The sequence below is a fragment of the Gobio gobio genome (genome assembly GCF_949357685.1).
Source record: "Gobio gobio genome assembly, chromosome: 21".
Taxonomy (NCBI): domain Eukaryota; kingdom Metazoa; phylum Chordata; class Actinopteri; order Cypriniformes; family Gobionidae; genus Gobio; species Gobio gobio.
This window is the reverse complement of record NC_137117.1, coordinates 49561391-49579866: the sequence shown is the minus strand read 5'-3', so window position 1 is coordinate 49579866 and position 18476 is coordinate 49561391. Positions and strand designations below refer to the sequence as shown.

General features: G+C 39.0%; 1 protein-coding gene across 1 annotated transcript in view; it reads right to left on the bottom strand.

Annotated features, from left to right (window-relative positions):
* LOC307117944 (protein NLRC3-like) overlaps positions 1 to 18476 on the bottom strand; it is a 67178-nt gene that overhangs the window by 31849 nt on the left and 16853 nt on the right. Inside the window, exons 4-7 of the mRNA XM_079803220.1 lie at positions 10536 to 12321; positions 10092 to 10265; positions 9824 to 9997; positions 8048 to 8221 (exon numbers count right to left, since the gene is read on the bottom strand). Of these exons, the coding sequence (XP_079659346.1) occupies positions 8048 to 8221; positions 9824 to 9997; positions 10092 to 10265; positions 10536 to 12321 (2308 nt within the window). The remainder of the gene's footprint in view (positions 1 to 8047; positions 8222 to 9823; positions 9998 to 10091; positions 10266 to 10535; positions 12322 to 18476) is intronic.

Genomic DNA, 18476 nt, shown 5'->3' with positions numbered 1-18476 from the left:
TATAATGCACACCGTTATGAATTCCATGCGGCCGCGCGGATTATACTTTCACTTTAGAATGAGCACCAATTTGGGAGTAAATTGCTTGAATGGTATGTTTAATATTATTCTTAATGAAAAACACAAAAACAGAACAGTACAATGACAACTCGCTTAAATGGGCACTTTTACATTTAGCTTTGAAACTGAATCTTCCGTCGTATATTGTTATATTGCTCAGTTACGTTTTTAATTGTGTCTGTTCTCTAACTGAACAATTTTTTTTATTACTATAAAACAATCAAAATGATATCACTACGACTGTTTATAATTTCATACAGCTATATCTATAACGAAAAAACATTTACAAGTCTTTACATCATATCCAGGAGATAAGTCAGTAAATTCGAGTAAAATCACAGCTTATCCCGTGCGAATGCGCCACGCAAAACTCAGATGTGGGGGAGTAATTTCTAAATCACACGAGGTCCCCAGATAAAACTTATCCCGTGCGAATAGGGCTTTATTTGTTGTTGTTGTTGTTGTTTTACAGTGGGTCATGATATAGCATATCTTTGTCAGTGCGTTTTGTGGTGTTAGGAATTGTTTTTCTGCGCATTTTCGCACTAACTCAAAACGTGCGTACACCACCTCCTGAGCTGGCGTAGGATTTGAGCGTGACGTACGCCAACCTCCATATTGATAAATCTCAAAGTCACCGTGGTTTTGGGTGTACACCAGGTGTACGCTGGAAATTTGGTGTACGCACTTTGGATAATTGAGGGCCACTCTCTCACTCTCACACACACACACACACACACACACTCACTCTCACACACACACACACACACACACACACACTCTCTCACACACACACACACACACTCTCTCTCACACACACACACACACACACACTCACTCTCACACACACACACACACTCACTCACACACACACACACACACACTCTCTCTCACACACACACACACACACACAGACTCACTCTCACAAACACACACTCTCTCTCTCTCTCTCACACACACACACACACACACTCTCTCTCTCTCTCTCGCTCTCTCTCTCTCACACACTCTCTCTCTCTCTCTCTCTCTCTCACACACACACTCTCTCTCTCTCTCTCACACACACACACACACACACACACACTCTCTCGCTCTCACACACACACACTCTCTCACACCCTCGCAACTTAAACAAATACCGTTAGGTTGTAAGTTTCCGCTGCTCAAGCATGTTGTTTGTTTTAGACGGCAAGTGTATATGATTTTAAACAATGGTGAGGATGAATTGAATGTGATATTCAAATTTCGAAATGACGGCTTTGATTATGTCATTTTTGTATCTTCCGATACAATGAAGTGTTTTGAGTGCGGCAGAGAAGGTCACACTAAACGAGCGTGCCCTGGGAGGGCTGAGGAGGCTGAGGAGGCTGAGGCTGGTCTGTTGACAAATGGAGATGCCTGTAGTAGTCGTGTGGAGCAGACTAGTGTTGGTAATGTGATTGTGAGAAAAGAGGTTGGAGATGGTGAAAACAGTAAGAGTGTTGATGCTAGAAGGGTTGAGGGTGAGGAAGGTATGAATGTAGAAAGTACAGAAAATGGGAATGAAAATGGAGATCACGTGACAACTGATAGTGTCATAGCCGCAGCTGAATGTGTTTTAGCTGAGGAGAACAAGAATAACGACTTTGGAAAGGATGAGGCTTTGATTAAAGCTCCTTCTAGTAAGAGGAAACGTGTTAGGAAATCCCCAAGGAAAACAAGTGTTAAAGCGGTGATGGATCAACAAGCTGATAAGAGTGATGAGACTGAATGTAGTGCAGTGGATGATTCTGATAGTGAAGTTGTCGATGGTAACAATGAGAAAGTTCAACAAAGTTATACTTTTGTGAAAGTGAGAATTTTTTTCAAAAGACAAAAAATTTGAAAAATGTCCAGATTGTAGACTACTTTCCTGATCGGAAAGTATTCATTGATTCAGTTGGGATGTTGATGAGGGGAGAAGGTGAAGAACAATTCACAGTACAGGAGATATACAGACTGAAGAAATTTGATTCAAAAGTAAAACTGGAATTAAAGAATTAAGATGGATTTGAAACTACATAGGTTTCTTTTTCATAGGTCGCGCCGGCGCGATCTGCTCTTTTTTTCTTATCAGTGCCAAAGAGACTCAAATAATCGTTTTTTATCATTCATGCAAGTGTTATACATCATTATAATCTGTTAAATTTCTGTTTTTGTGTACAGTTACAATAAAAACAAATTGTTGTGCTTTTTGCAAAATAAGGGAAACAAACATGATTCGCGATCTTCAGCCTCTCTGTAAATGATGTCTAATCTGATTCTCTTCAGAAAATGACCTATAGCTTAGTGAGAACTTGACACACAAACATGAGACATAATTATTTCGAAATCATTATCATTATGTCTAAAGAAACGTTGAAATGTCAGGTTTTAAATCATGTAAATCAAAACGAAAAAAAAACATTCTGTGTTTATGTAATCTGTGTGAAAAGAGGGAGATATCAGTCAACTCATTACTGACTCAATATCCGCTAATGCGGCCACGCCCACGGAGCTCGCGCTCATTCAGATTCAAATACAGGCGATCCATGCGTCAACGCCCACACACACATCAGCTCATACAAACACAACTAGTGACGCTATGGGTCAGATACATCGCTTTGAGTAATAATCTACAACTATGTAGTAGATTAGTAACCCTAACCCTAACCCTACTACTATGTAGTACCCCACTACTAATCCTAACTACTATGTACTAACATTTTAATTAATCATTTGATACAATGCAGTTATTGTGTACATACATGTTTTTACATTGTACTTACATTTGAAAAAATACCTGCATGTAATTACATCTGTAATTAATTTCTGTAGTTACATTTGTAATTACTCAGTTGACACTTCCCTTACACCAAACCGTACCCTTAAACTTACCCATATCACCACTCCTGTCCCTAACCCTACCCTTAAACTTACCCACACCACCACACCTGTCCCTAACTTTACCCTTAAACTTACCCACACCACCACACCTGTCCCTAACCCTACCCTTAAACTTACCCTTACCACCACACCTGCCCCTAACTTTACCCTTAAACTTACCCACACCACCACACCTGTCCCTAACCCTACCCTTAAACTTACCCACACCACCACACCTGTCCCTAACTTTACCCTTAAACTTACCCACACCACCACACCTGTCCCTAACCCTACCCTTAAACTTACCCTTACCACCACACCTGCCCCTAACTTTACCCTTAAACTTACCCACACCACCACACCTGTCCCTAACTCTACCCTTAAACTTACCCATACCACCACACCTGTCCCTAACTTTACCCTTAAACTTACCCACACCACCACACCTGTCCCTAACCCTACCCTTAAACTGACCCACACCACCACACCTGTCCCTAACTTTACCCTTAAACTTACCCATACCACCACACCTGTCCCTAATCCTACCCTTAAACTTACCCACACCACCACACCTGTCCCTAACTTTACCCTTAAACTTACCCATACCACCACACCTGTCCCTAATCCTACCCTTAAACTTACCCACACCACCACACCTGTCCCTAACTTTACCCTTAAACTTACCCACACCACCACACCTGTCCCTAATCCTACCCTTAAACTGACCCACACCACCACACCTGTCCCTAACCCTACCCTTAAACTTACCCATACCACCACACCTGTCCCTAACTTTACCCTTAAACTTACCCATACCACCACACCTGTCCCTAACCCTACCCTTAAACTTACCCATACCACCACACCTGTCCCTAACCCTACCCTTAAACTTACCCACACCACCACACCTGTGCCTAACTTTACCCTTAAACTTACCCATACCACCACACCAGTCCCTAACTCTACCCTTAAACTCACCCACACCACCACACCAGTCCCTAACTCTACCCTTAAACTCACCCACACCACCACACCTGCCCCTAACTTTACCCTTAAACTTACCCATACCACCACACCTGTCCCTAACCCTACCCTTAAACTTACCCATGCCACCACACCTGTCCCTAACCCTACCCTTAAACTTACCCATCTCACCACACCTGTCCCTAACTTTACCCTTAAATTTACACACACCACCACACCTTCCCCTAACCCTACCCTTAAACTTACCCACACCACCACACCTGTCCCTAACTTTACCCTTAAACTTACCCACACCACCACACCTGTCCCTAACCCTACCCTTAAACTTATCCACACCACCACACCTGTCCCTAACTTTACCCTAAAACTTACACACACCACCACACCTGCCCCTAACCCTACCCTTAAACTTACTCACACCACCACACCTGTCCCTAATTTACCCTTAAACTTACACACACCACCACACCTGTCCCTAACCCTTACCCTTAAACTTATCCACACCACCACACCTGTCCCTAACTCTACCCTTAAACTTACCCACACCACCACACCTGTCCCTAACTTTACCCTTAAACTTACACACACCACCACACCTGCCCCTAACCCTACCCTTAAACTTACTCACACCACCACACCTGTCCCTAACTTTACCCATAAACTGACCCATACCACCACACCTGTCCCTAACTCTACCCTTAAACTTACCCATACCACCACACCTGTCCCTAACCCTACCCTTAAACTTATCCATACCACCACACCTGTCCCTAACCCTACCCTTAAACTTACCCATACCAAACAAGACCAAACAAAACTACCCCGAGGGGGAAAAAACAGACTTGACTTGACTAGGCTTGACTTGACTGGAGCAGGAAGCAGGGAAACATGAGGTAAATACGACAACGATTCCGCACTGGACTGCAAACACAAGGAGATTAAATAGGGAACAAACAAAAGAGGGTAACAAGGGAAGACAGGTGGGGCAAATGAACCAATAATCAGGAAACAAGGTGGGCGGGGTTAGACAATGGACACGAGCACATGGCACAAAGAAACACTTAACAAGACATGTGCTCACACCAAACATGACATGAACATGCAGCTAATGAGAACTCATCAGCTGCATGTTCACACAAAACATGACAACATGACGTAGCACGTAGCCAGTGAAAAAACACCAACCACGTGCAACACAACATAAGACAAATCATGAAAGCACACGGCCGATGTAGACATGAACCGTGTGCTACACAGAACACAACACAGACAGAAGAGCACACGCTCACATGACAAAACAAACACGCGGAGCATGAATGTCCGAATCCCAACACAAAACTGAAACCCAAACTAGACCGAAGTGCTGGGATCCGAACACCACGCCCGCACACAAAACACAAGGACAGAAGAGCACGCAGCTCGAGCATGCTCAAAGCTGCACGCTCACACAAGACAAGACAAACAATACAGGAGTGTCAGGGCTCTGTCACAAACCAAGAGTAAACTAGACCGAAGTGACAGAACCCTGACACTTAAACTTACCCATACCACCACACCTGTCCCTAACTCTACCCTTAAACTTACCCATATCACCACACCTGTCCCTAAAAGTCGTTAGGTCATGCTTTCTCTTTAAAATCAGATGATTTCCTATTAACTCAATAGACTGTGTGGGAATGCCAATATGGCGGCGCAGTGGCTTCACTTGTTATGACGTCATGAGCGATCCAGTCATTTATGTACTGTAGATGAGTGGTGGGGAAACTGTGGGCTCTACTGGAACAAGGCCAAACTAATTTTGTTCTTTGTTAAGCACTCACAGAGCAGGCTCACAAGACATACTGTAAGCCCAGAAACACATTTCATCAAACTATGCTGTGAGCAACCGTATGATCTATGTGTTTCACTGGCCATTATTCAGTATGAATATTGATTTTTCTCTTGTAATGCAAATTGGATTTTATATTTACTAATTTGTGTTAGACTTTTTAGTAGGTTGATTAGGTTAATTGAGAATGTGCAGGTTAGGGTCTATTGGGATGTTGGGGTGATCGCGTCTCTTTTAAACATTATTAAAACAGTGCTGCTCTTTTGCAGTTGTTTTTGTTTCTTACAGTAACTCCGGTGGCTGGGTGGGTTAGTGACTTTGTGTCGACCCATTTATCGCCGAACATGCTTTCAGCTGGGTGCATATTAGTCTGCCCTTCTGATATATTGTCACTTTTGTTTTCAGTGCATTACATATCCCAATATTGGATTTCGTTAATTATATTTTATTTATTTTCTTATCTAGAAAAATTAAAGCATTTCTATAAATAATAATATGTCTGGTGATGGGGATAAAAAGTTTGTGTATGCATTATTGCTAACAATTACTTGTAGAAATCTTGTAGAAATAAATCACTAACATAAGTTAATTGAAGATAATGGGAATTGAAAGCTTATGAGATGATTCATACATTAAGACTATAATGGAATCCGTATAAGGAGTTGTTTTGTTACAAGGCTCAGAAGAGCCTTGTGTGTGTTCTAATAAAGAAGAAGTTTCTATGTGCAGAGTAAGAAACACGAAGTGAAAATGGAGTGCGATGTTCCAGCGAGGCAGAGTGATGATGAGCACCAGCTGCGTGCCGTCGGCCTCGTGTCTCACGGAGGAGTGACGGGAGTATAAAGGTGGAGCGACGACAGTGAAGGACGAGAAAGGACCAGGCCTGGATTTTAAGTTGTGTTTTATTTATGTTTTGTTTATGTATGTGCACGGCAGTCGTCCGTGAGGGGCTGCCGCTTTTACTTTCATTTTGGGTTCATTTATTTTATTAAAGTCTGTTGAATGTTCTCCGGTTCCCGCCTCCTTCTTCCCTGAACCTACATACTTACATGGAGGACCAGAATTAATGTGATTTCCAGAGAAAGACTGCCCACATCTTTATTCTGTTTAAATATTTGGGTCGAGGGACAGGCGAGTCAGTCACAGACGAACTGAACATAAGACTAGGATTGTGTAATCAGAGACAGCTGTGACTCAGAGCTCTGTATGCTTCATTCATCTGACTTAATTAATGATTAAAATAGTTAATCTAAACTTTGTCTCTGCTCTCCTCATTCAACGAACACGCAGGCTTGAGGAATTTATGCCAAGCCCAACACTGGCATACCTTGGTTCTGTTTAGTTTCATTGTGTTTTTAGTTTGATTTGACCCTGTGCCTGTTTGCCTGAGTTCTAGTTCCTTGTTTGTTCCTATATATTTTTCCTTACTTATTCCTTACATTTTTGTAGAATATAAACATGACCATGTCTTTTTTTTATTTATTACAATTACAGTAATAGAAAGCAGAAACTTCGTTGTTTTAAATTAGTGTTAATAAGGCCCAGTTTAGTTTTTAAATTTTAAAATGTATTACTGGATTTTAAACTCAAAATAATGGAGCATGTCATAATCACAAAATGTGTTACGTTCATAATGTAGCTTAATGCTTAATTAGCCTACTTTACTTTTAACCCTCTGGAGTCTAAGCTCTTTTCTTTTCTTTTCCCATTAGGGCAGGGTTATTGTCTTCCCAGGTGTGAAACAATATTGTGAATCAATATACATGATCATTCATGCCTTTCTAACACAAAATTTGTCTTACAATTTTGAAATCAATATATTGTTTTATGTGAATGAGTGGGCAGGATGATTTTCACATTGCTTTTCACATTTTGATTTTCATGTATGCGTGTGTACTGTATTTGTGTGTGTTTGCATGCGAGAGAGCGCAGGAGAGAGCCAATAAAACATTTTGTAGGAGAATCATGGAAATGGTTTGTGATTTAGCTGTTGTAGGCTGCTAGGACCTTAGAAATAACTGAAATCATTTTGCAAAGTAATATGGAACTATGCAGTAAAGACCTGCCTGGAACTACTTTAGCTGAGAGTTTCCCTAAAAGTAATTTCACACCTTAAAATGTTCGACAACTAATCAAAATGAAGCATTCAATGTCCCTGTATTATATCTAGAGATAAACTTCAGCATATTCTCAAAAATAACTTTTGTAAATGTATTTAAGAAATAAAGTGCTTTGTAAATGAAGATTGTAATTGTTTTTGGAGTTTTCCAAAACTTTTTTTGCTCTACATACTTTAGTTTCTCCAGTCTGTAGTGTGGATGGTTGAGTTTATCAGTGAGCAGCTTGACTCCTGAATCTCCTGGGTGATTGTAGCTCAGATCCAGCTCTCTCAGGTGTGAGGGGTTTGAACTCAGAGCTGAAGACACATATCCACAGCCTTTCTCTGTCATCATACAGCCAGACAACCTACAAAGACATACAGCAACAGTCCACATGACATTAGTTTGACCTGTGCCGTTTGTATTTGTTGCTGTTATTTTTGTAGATTCAGTTACAAAAGTAACAAAAATGTTTGTGGAAGTGTGACAGCGTAAAAGTATTACTTTTCTAAATGTAGTTAAGTCTTCAGACACATTTGTATTATAGAAATTGTTATTTGAACATTCATAACTATTTCAGCCTTTTATTAGGTATCATTTATTTTTAATGGTTTAAAAAAATTAAAGGGTAATTTCAGTGATTTAGCATTAAGCTTTGTATCAGTAGAAACTTGGTAGTATATTCAAATTATCGTACTTTCCCCCCTCATGTCCCACTGAGAGGAGAGAATTATGTTATTTCTGGAAAAAATCCTCAGATGACACAAATATCGTCATTTTGCGTTATCGGAGGATTTTTTGGCAGAGGCTAGAGACTACAGCCAGTAGATGGAGCTGTTCCGCATGTTATCAATCCGCCCATAGGGGAGAGATCTCAATCACAGAATGTAAATGTGCACGGCCGCTCGGCTTGGGCAATCATAAAGGAGCGGTGCGGAGCAAAGTGAGTGTTTCAACTTTTCAATAAATTCCTATGAAAGTTAAGCTTCCATTTCCACTTCTTCAGCTCTTCGCTCGTGTGATGAAGGAAGTCTGACTCCTGCTGCATTTGAGACGTAGCTTTTGTGCGGCTCACTCACACATTATTGAAAAGACACGTTCAGTTTTTAATTGTAGTGTCTATTCTCCAACTAAACAAAATTATTGTATTACTATGAAAATAAAAACAATGGTGGGGGCGGTGGCATGGTGGGGAAGTGATGTAAGCGAAGCAAGTGCATTCTGGGAGTTGTTGTCTTTCATCCACATGAGGCAAAAATACATTCTGTCTTTTCTCAGTCTAGAAGGCACAAAATTCAAAAAATAATTTCACATTTCTACTACATAAATGACCCAGTTTAAATACACATTCATCTTCCCGGCACTGAAGTACCCCTTTAAATAACTGTCAATAATTTGGAAGTGATTACTACTGTAATTTTTTCAAATTTAATTTAGAATTGAAAATATATAATTTAAAATAAGACAAGAAACATTAAGAGTCATACAAATAAGAGTGAATGTATGGAATTTTAAAATAAATTATTAATTGCAAGTATTTTAAATGCATTTGGCCTGAACACAGAGCATAGCATTTGTTCCCAGTCAGTCAACGTGTGTTTGCATACCAATGCGCAGCTTGTTCACACAGACATCATACGTCATCAGCGTTCATGTACGCTGTGCAGACTGAGAATGGCAGGAAAACAGTTGTTTATGTTCGTTACTGTAGTACTGTTACTCACTCTACTGTAAAGTTTTCTCACCAGAAAATGACACATGATGTAATCCAATAATGTTGTCTCGTCATTTTGCTTCTGGTCTGTGTGCTTTCTTGTGCTTTGGTGGAGGCGTGGCTTTGGACGGTGCTTTGCAAGGAGGGTAGCATTGTACACTTTCAATGCTAGCAGGCTAAAGTATGCATTTCACCTATTGCACCTTTAAGTCCACCTCTGATTAAAGCATAGATAATTATTTTAAAACCATTCACCTCATTATCTCCAGCTGACAGTTTGGACTCTTCAGTCCATCAGAAAGAAGCTTCACTCCAGAATCCTGCAGATCATTGTCACTCAGGTCCAGCTCTCTCAGGACAGAGTTTGAGGATTGTAGAGATGAAGACAAATTCTCACAACACTGAGCAGTGAGATTACATGTGGGAAATCTGAAGAAGAAACACAATGTAATTGCATAAATCTTAGCGGTGCAATTTTTAATAATCAACTTATTGCAAAACAATTAAGCATTTGAACTCAAACCTCAGTATTTCCAGCTGACAGTTTGAACTCTTCAGTCCATCAGAAAGAAGCTTCACTCCAGAATCCTGCAGGTCATTGTTACTCAGGTCCAGCTCTCTCAGGACAGAGTTTGGGGATTGAAAGACTGAAGACAAACGTTCACAGGACTGAGCAGTGAGATTACAGCACTGTAGCCTGTGTAGAGAATAAAACAAACAGCAACAGTAATGCTTATTGGGTAGCATTTATAATCTGGACATTGGAAAAACCTTTGACTGTAGCGATGTAAGCAAAGCTAAAACAATATTCTCTTCATAAAACATCAAACCAGTATTTATATCATCACACACATTACATTTATTAATTTTTCTGAACTGACTAGGCCAACAAGTCACCCATGTAAAATGAAGGCCCAATTACAAAACACTAACAGTGTATATAAATGAATGTAAAGGAGACTCTTACAGTGCTCTTCTGGTGTTTTTGATGACTGGCAGCAGTCTCATCAGTGCTTCATCCGATCTTCTGTATTTCTGCAGTTCAAACGCCTCTTGAGCCTCTTCTGACATCAGGAGCACAAACGCCAGACCAGACCACTGAGCAGAGGAGAGATTCTGTGTTGAAAGATTTCCTGAGCTCAGATTCTTCTGGATTTCCTCCACAAAGTCATCTTTCAGTTCACTCAGACAGTGAAAGAGATTAATGGTTCTTTCCACTGATTTCTCCTTCTCTATTTTCTTTTTGATATAGTCAGCAGTGTTTTTCATGTTCTCTGTTTTGAGGTCCAGTTTTGGCAGTAGTTCCTTCAGGTCCCTCTGATTGGACTCCAGTGAGAGACCCAGGAGGAACCGGAGGAAAAGGTCCAGGTGTCCATTCTTGCTTTGTAAAGCTTTCTTGACTGCAGCATTATGAAGCTGAAACGTTGGCTTTTTGGACAGTTTCCATGTCAGTTTTTCTGTCCAGGATTGAAGAAATAGGTCCGCTTTCTCATCTTTGCCCATCAAAAACACATAAAGAGCAGCAATGAATTCCTGTACACTGAGATGTATGAAGCTGAAAATGTCTCTTGCCTTTTCCTCCTGAAACATTTGAGTGCATAACCCAGAATACACCGACCCTTCACTGACATCTAGTCCACATTCCTCAAGATCTTCTTTGTAGAAAATCAGGTTTCCTTTCTCCAGCTGTTGAAAGGCCAGTTTCCCAAGTTTCAGAATAATCTCATCAAAAGAAATTGCTTTGGCTTTGGGTTCAGGACTATCATTGTACTTTTCTTCCATCTGTTGCTGCTGAGCAATTAAGAAGTTTGTGTACATCCCTGTGAGAGTTGTGGGAGTTTTGTCATTGTTTTGAGCCAGTAGAGGCTGAAGGACAATGAGAGAGATCCAGCAGAAGACAGGGATGTGGCACATGATGTACAGGCTCCTGGATTTCTTGATGTGACTGATGATGTTTTCAGCAACCTCAGGGCTGCTGTTTTTGTTGAAGTATTGCTCTTTCTGCACATCGTTAAATCCTCGCACCTCTGTCACTTGATCAATGTAGTTACGGTCTATCTGTCCGGCTGCTGCTGGTCTGGATGTGATCCAGATGAGAGCAGAGGGAAGCAGGTGTCTCTTGATCAGGCTTGTAACTATCTTACCTACTGTCGTTTTTTTGCGAACATCTTTGAATCTGCCGCGCTCTTTAAATCTCAAAGTGAAGCGACATTCATCTAGCCCATCAAAAATGAACAAGACTTTACCATCACCTTCAGGAAGAGAAGGCAGTTCTTTAGGATCACTAAAGAAGTATTCTTGAAGCAGGTCCATGAGACTGCAGTTCTCTGTGACCAGGTTTAGCTCACGGAACGGCAGAGGAAAAATGAAGGCTATATCCTGATTTTCATTTCCTTCAACCCAGTCAAGGATGAATTTATTGACAGAGACTGTTTTTCCTACCCCTGCGATCCCCATCGTCAGTACCTTTTTATGGACTTTAAAAATATTATTGCACTGAATTGATGTGTCCTTGGCATCCCATTGTTTATGATTCAATTCGATCTGTCTCACTTCGTGTTCATTCACTCTTCCTCCAGTCTCATTCTCCACCACATATAAATCAGTGTAGATATCGTTCAGCTTTTCCCGATGACCCTTCTGTGAATTACCAATCAATATCCGCTCATAGTCCTGTTTTAATTTCAACTTCAGTCTGTAGCTGGTTTCTGTGTAATCATGAAGAGCAGCTTGTCTGTCATCTGCAGATGAGCCTTTAAGAAAAGAGGGGAAAAGACAGCAAAGACTAAGTGATCATGTTTTTCATAAATCCTTAAAGGGGTACTTCAGCACTGTGAAGATGAATGTGTATTTTAAATTGGGTCATTTATGTAGTTGAAATGTGAAATTATTTTAGAAGTTGGTGCCTTCTAGACTAAGAAAAAAGAGAAAATTTATTTTTGGCTCATATGGATGAAAGACAACAACTCCCAGAATGCACTTGCTTCCCTGCCCTACGAGGCCACTCCCAGTGTAGTTCACGGTGCATGTCAATTCTGGTGCGTTTTCAGTTCATGCCTATGGAAGCTTAACTTTCATAGGAATTCTTTGAAAACACTCGCTTTGCTCCGCACCGCTCCGTTATGAATGTCCGTGTGGCCGTCTGTGTCTTACATGTGAGTGAGATCCCACCTGTGTGGGCAGGTTGAAAACATGCAGAACTAGCTCCTACTACTGGCTCTAGTCTATAGCCTATGGCCAAAAATAGCCTCTGATGACGCAAAATGACGATATTTGCCTCATTGGAGGCTTTTTCCCCAGACATAAAATATATAAATCTCTCGTCTCGGGGATATGAGGGGGGGAAGCACGATCATTCGAATATACTAGCGGGTTTCTACTGATACAAAGCTTAATACTAAATCACTGAAGTAACCCTTTAAATGCGTTACTGTTGATCTCTGGCACTTTAAAAAATGCACTGTCGATTGATGCACTTATGTAATCTCATTGTACTAACAATGACAAATAAATTATATTATTATATTATTAAAGTCCCTGTGTTTTTATTTAATTTTTAATATTATTTAATACAAACCATGTGCAAATTCTTAAGTCGACACCATTGCATGAGTATTTTCTCCTTAAATCTGCAGTGAACCAAAGACAGACTCAAAAATGCGGTTTGAAATTGCTGGTGTTTATGACATCACAAACTACCTTGTAACGAATCATGTCTACATTCAAGCTATTTTAACCCCTTGGAGTCTGAGGTGTTTTGGGGCCCTTTAGAAGTTTTGACATGCTCTGACATTTGTGTTTTTTTTCAGTTGCTTATAAACACATTAATGGCAAAAGTGTAATTACACTGTATTCAGCACAAACTGGGCTACCATAATATGTGAGCAACATGTATGTACATACTTGTATTTTTGAGAGAAAAATGTTTATGTTTTTCAGAAAACAAATTTTAAATTAAGGCCTCAAAACACACAAAAGATATGTGTCCACAATACTTTTGACTAATGTGTGTTGTTGCCTAGTGTTTTTGCTTCAAACTGATGTGAAAATCATTGAGGCTACACAATCATATAAAACAATACACTGATTTAAAATTTGTAAGACATTTTTTCTTTACAAAGGCCATATGCAAGGAGGTGTGAACACCAATGAATAATGATGAGAATCAAACCTGAGAGGACAAAAGAACGCATAATGAGCTGCATAATGAGCTGCATCATGAATGAGCTTCAGGCATTTGACTGAGAGAGCAACAGAACAAAGGAAATATATTTTGTTGTAGTTTATTTGGAATGTAGTCAACAAAGGCCTATTATATTTTAAATGATCAAAAGATTTGACTACACTGAAAAAAAAAATCTTCTTATTTAGTTTTTTGTTTGTTGTTTCCAGTCCAAATATTTAAAATTCTTTAATCAAGATTCATTTACTAGATAAGTACAATTTCTGGGGGAAAAAAATCTAAATGAAGTGAATTTTTGCTTAAAACAAGCTAAATTATCTGCCACAACAATTTATGATTTATTAAACAATAATTTATTATTTATTAAACCAATTTATTAAAACACAACAATTTATGAGATTAAAACCATGTTTTTACTCCAAACTTACTTTATATCACAAGTCAAATGTTTTAAATAACCTTCTGTGATATAATTTGGCTTTGGATCAAAAAATCTGACAGAAAATATATCATTTTAAAATATTCTGCATAATTATAAAAGCTCGAATAGCATTGCATTAAAATATAATCTATTATGAAAAGACCCTACATGGTATAAAGAACACAGATAAACCATACATTGTCGCGATTGTGTGTGTATTGTCTTCAAACGTGTCTATCTGCATGTTAAAGCAAAAGGTACCGACGGTTTTCATATTCATAACTCCTGACACATATTAACAAATTACGGTCACTATAAGACTTTGAGAATAAAAGGTCAAAATGGAAGCTTGAGTCTTAGATCTTTTAAATGATGTATAGTTTGTCAAGGTAATTACTTGCATATGACAGTAATTTTGAGCTAATTTAAACAAAGAAAGCTTCAGTGCGTCTCACGCAGGTTTTTGCGTTTAATATTCACAGATGCTATCAGAATAAACTTAGCCTACCACAATCAGCTGCTGAATCCATTGCTCTGAACAGAACATGAACAGCTTTCCATGAGGAGAATTATTCCTCAATGTGTGTCAATGCGATGTAGCTGAAGTGTGGCGCTTCACTTGAAGTGTTTGTTTGGGTTGATGTGTAGTGTTGTGCAAGTTACTTCCAAACTGTAATACATTATAGATTACTTATTACTGTTATTTAAACGTAATTCTTTACATTACAATATTACTGTCTTTGTAATGCGTTACATTACTCCTGTATTACTTTTGAGGCTCAAGACAATGCAAAAAAGGATGATAGACATAATCACAAATGATGCAAGTCTGTTAAAGTATGGTAGAGGTAAAGTGATTATCTGGGAATAGCTTGGGTCTAATCATATTAGACACAACAGAACTGTGTGTAAACTCTAATGCCATGACAAGATGCACATTTGTTCTTTTCTTATTGTTGTCATTATTTTATTCTCTTTGAATGCAAGAGGTTCACAACACAAAACCGTCATTGCAAGTGCAAAAAGTGCAAGAGATGTTTTTTTAAATTGCTAGTGCTATTTCGCGACGTCGATTGTACTTTCGGTTATTGTATTTGACTGCATTTGCATTTGACTATTACGTTCTTCTAGTCCTTATCTCTGACAAACTCGAAGTAATGCGCAAACGTCCATCTCGCAAATGTACAGTCTTCTTCGGCCGTCTTCATCCATTAAGCCTTGTTTGTTTTCGTTTGGCTCCGCAGTGCGAGCCACCACTGGTGCTGACTGCGCACACCTCGTCCGTTTGGGGAGGTATACTCGACACGCTCGCCATTGTACTATTCTTTGAAATGACAGAACCTTTAAGCCTTCTTTAGCCGCTTTTCCACTGGCCAGTGCGAGCACAGAGGCCAAAATCATGCCTTCCGGCACTCCTGTAAAACACGCCCTAAACACGCCTTCATTGGAACACAATGTCAAACAATACAAAAGTACACCAGCAAGAGGGATATGAATGAAATAAATCGCTATACAAATATATCAAATATAATGTATTTTAAGGCATGAAGATTTTTAAACATTTAAAATATCATTTTGGTGATCAAAGATAAGTTTTAAGGGATAAAATTATTGACTACAGGGGGACTTTAATAAAATATATTTTAAAATAAAATGTGTAACTTGGTCTGCAGTTCCCATTACAAAAATAACTACAGCACACGTGTGATGATAAACTGCACTTCTGCTATATTCAAATTAATCACACTCATAGTGCAATTGTGTTTATATGCACATCTTAAAGGGATAGTTCACCCAAAAATTTAAATTCTGTCAATAATTCCTCACCCTCATGTTGTTCCAAACCCCTAATACCTGCGTTTATCTTCAGAAAACAGATGAAGATATTTTTGATGAAATCCGAGAGCTCTCTGACCCCTCCATAGACAGCAATTAATTTACACTTGTTAAAATAGTCCATGTGACTACAATGGTTCAACTTTAATTTTATGAAGCGCCAAGAATACTTTTTGAGCACAAAAACAAACAAAAATAACGACTTTATCCAACAATTTCCTTTTAGCCTGTGCCAGTCTCCTACGCCGTTTTTTTTTTGTGCCCAAAAAGTATTCTCTGCATTTCATAAAATTAAGGTTGAACTACTGTAGTCACATTGGCTATTTTAATGATGTCTTTACTTCCTTTCTGGGCCTTGAAAGTGATAATTAAACTGATGTCTATGGAGGGGTCAGAGAGCTCTCGGATTTCATCAGAAAGATCTTCATCTGTGTTCCGAAGATGGTCTTAGGTCTTATGGGTTTGGAACAACAGGAGGGTGAGGAATTGATGACAGAAGATTCATTTTTGGGTGAACTAACTGATAAGAAGTCACAGCCAATAAGCGCACCTGTTACTGTCTGACATCAGCCAGTGATCACTCACTGAAGAGAGGGGAGCATCAAGTTCTGAGGCTGATCTATAACGATAACTTTATAACTTTCCATAAAGTGGATATTCATTGCGTGAGTCATTGAAACAATGTAAGTGTGCATCGTTATAGTTTAATAGGAAACTTGGGTAACACTTTAGAATAATAGTCATTAGTTAACATTAGTTAACTACATTAGTTAACATTAACTAATAATGAACTGCACTTATAAAGCGTCTATTAATCTTTGTTAATGTTAATTTCAACATTTACTAATGCATTATTAAAATCTTGTTAAAATTAGTTAATGCACTGTGAACTAACATGAACAAACCATGAACAGCTGGATATTATGAACTAACGTTAACAAAGATGAACAAATACAGTAACAAATGTACTGCTCATGGTTAGTTCATGTTAGTAAATACATTAACTAATGTTAACTAATGACCATTATTCTAAATTGTTACCGAAATTTGTTGTTTATGTTTGTCAAGTGACTGTATATTAATAGTATTAATATTACCGTTAGCTTGTTTACTCGCTGGAGAAGCGATAGTAGTTTGCGTGTATAAGTTCATCTATTGTATTGCCTTCTTAACAAGTTTAATTCTTCACTTCATATATTTAAGTTATGTTTGTATGTACTAAATTCATAGTATTGAATATTGCATATCGTGCTGTTTGTAATTATGTGCCATTATTCATCGTTACCGTTCTAATTTATGACACAGCAAATATAACAACCTTTCTCCTACTTTATCTGTGAGCGTTAGGTGCCACCTAGCTGCCTTAAACAGTACTACACTAATGTTTATTTGCATTATGTGTTAAATATTTGAATACTTGCCTACTATGACTATTTATTGTTATTACTGTCTATTGATTGTTATCTTTGTTAATTCTTTGTTGATTTCAGACCACATCTATACAAATGTCTATTATCTAAGACTTGAACAAGAAATGCCCTGTGGTCTGACTGTGCTGTCAATTCTGAATCACTTATTTAAGTCTGGAACTGAATCCTTGCCTCAGGTGTCTTTACCGACACACCAGTGCGAACTCCCTGCGAACACATCCGAACTAGAGCCCTAGAAGACTAGTGCCCAGACATTAAACTGACTACGCTGAAGTTGACAACATACATGCTGATGGAAACAGCCTGACTAATGGCGCTTTTCCACTACACAGCACCAGCTCGCCTCGCCTCGACTTTGTTTGGTTTTCCACTGTGTAAAAGTTGTACCTTTACCTGCTTCCAGGTACTTCCAGGAGGCAACGAGGAACGAAAAAGTTTCCCGCGGCGTCGCTATGACGACCAGGTACTATTGTGGAGGTACTATCTGCAATGGAAAACGGAGCGAAAAGCGAGCCGAGGCGAGTCGAGTTGAGCTGGTACTGGAAAAGCGCCATAATACTGACTTAAATGCAGTTGGTTTAAGTCAGGGCTCTTCAACATCTTTCAGGGCAAGGACCCCTTAGGCGATAGAGACATGGAGCAGGGATCCCTGATACGAAATCTGTCAAACAGAGCTACATTTTAAGCATATAGCATTCAATATTAATAGACACTGAGCATAATATAATCAAGATTACATTATATATTATATATAGAAGAGCATTTTTTTGCTCTCTCAGTCACATACCTGAAGCTCATTCATTATACAGCTCATTATGCAGCTCATTATGCAGCTCATACATTATTTTGTTCTCTCAGGTGTGATCTCCTGCATTATTCATTGTCGTTCACGCCTTCTCGCATACTGGCTTTGTAAAGAAAAAGTGTCTTACAAATTTTAAATCAGTGTATTGTTTTATGTGAATGAGTAGGCTCAGTGATAATGAATAAGTGTAATTACACTTTTGCCATTAATATGTTTGTAAGAAACTGAAAAAA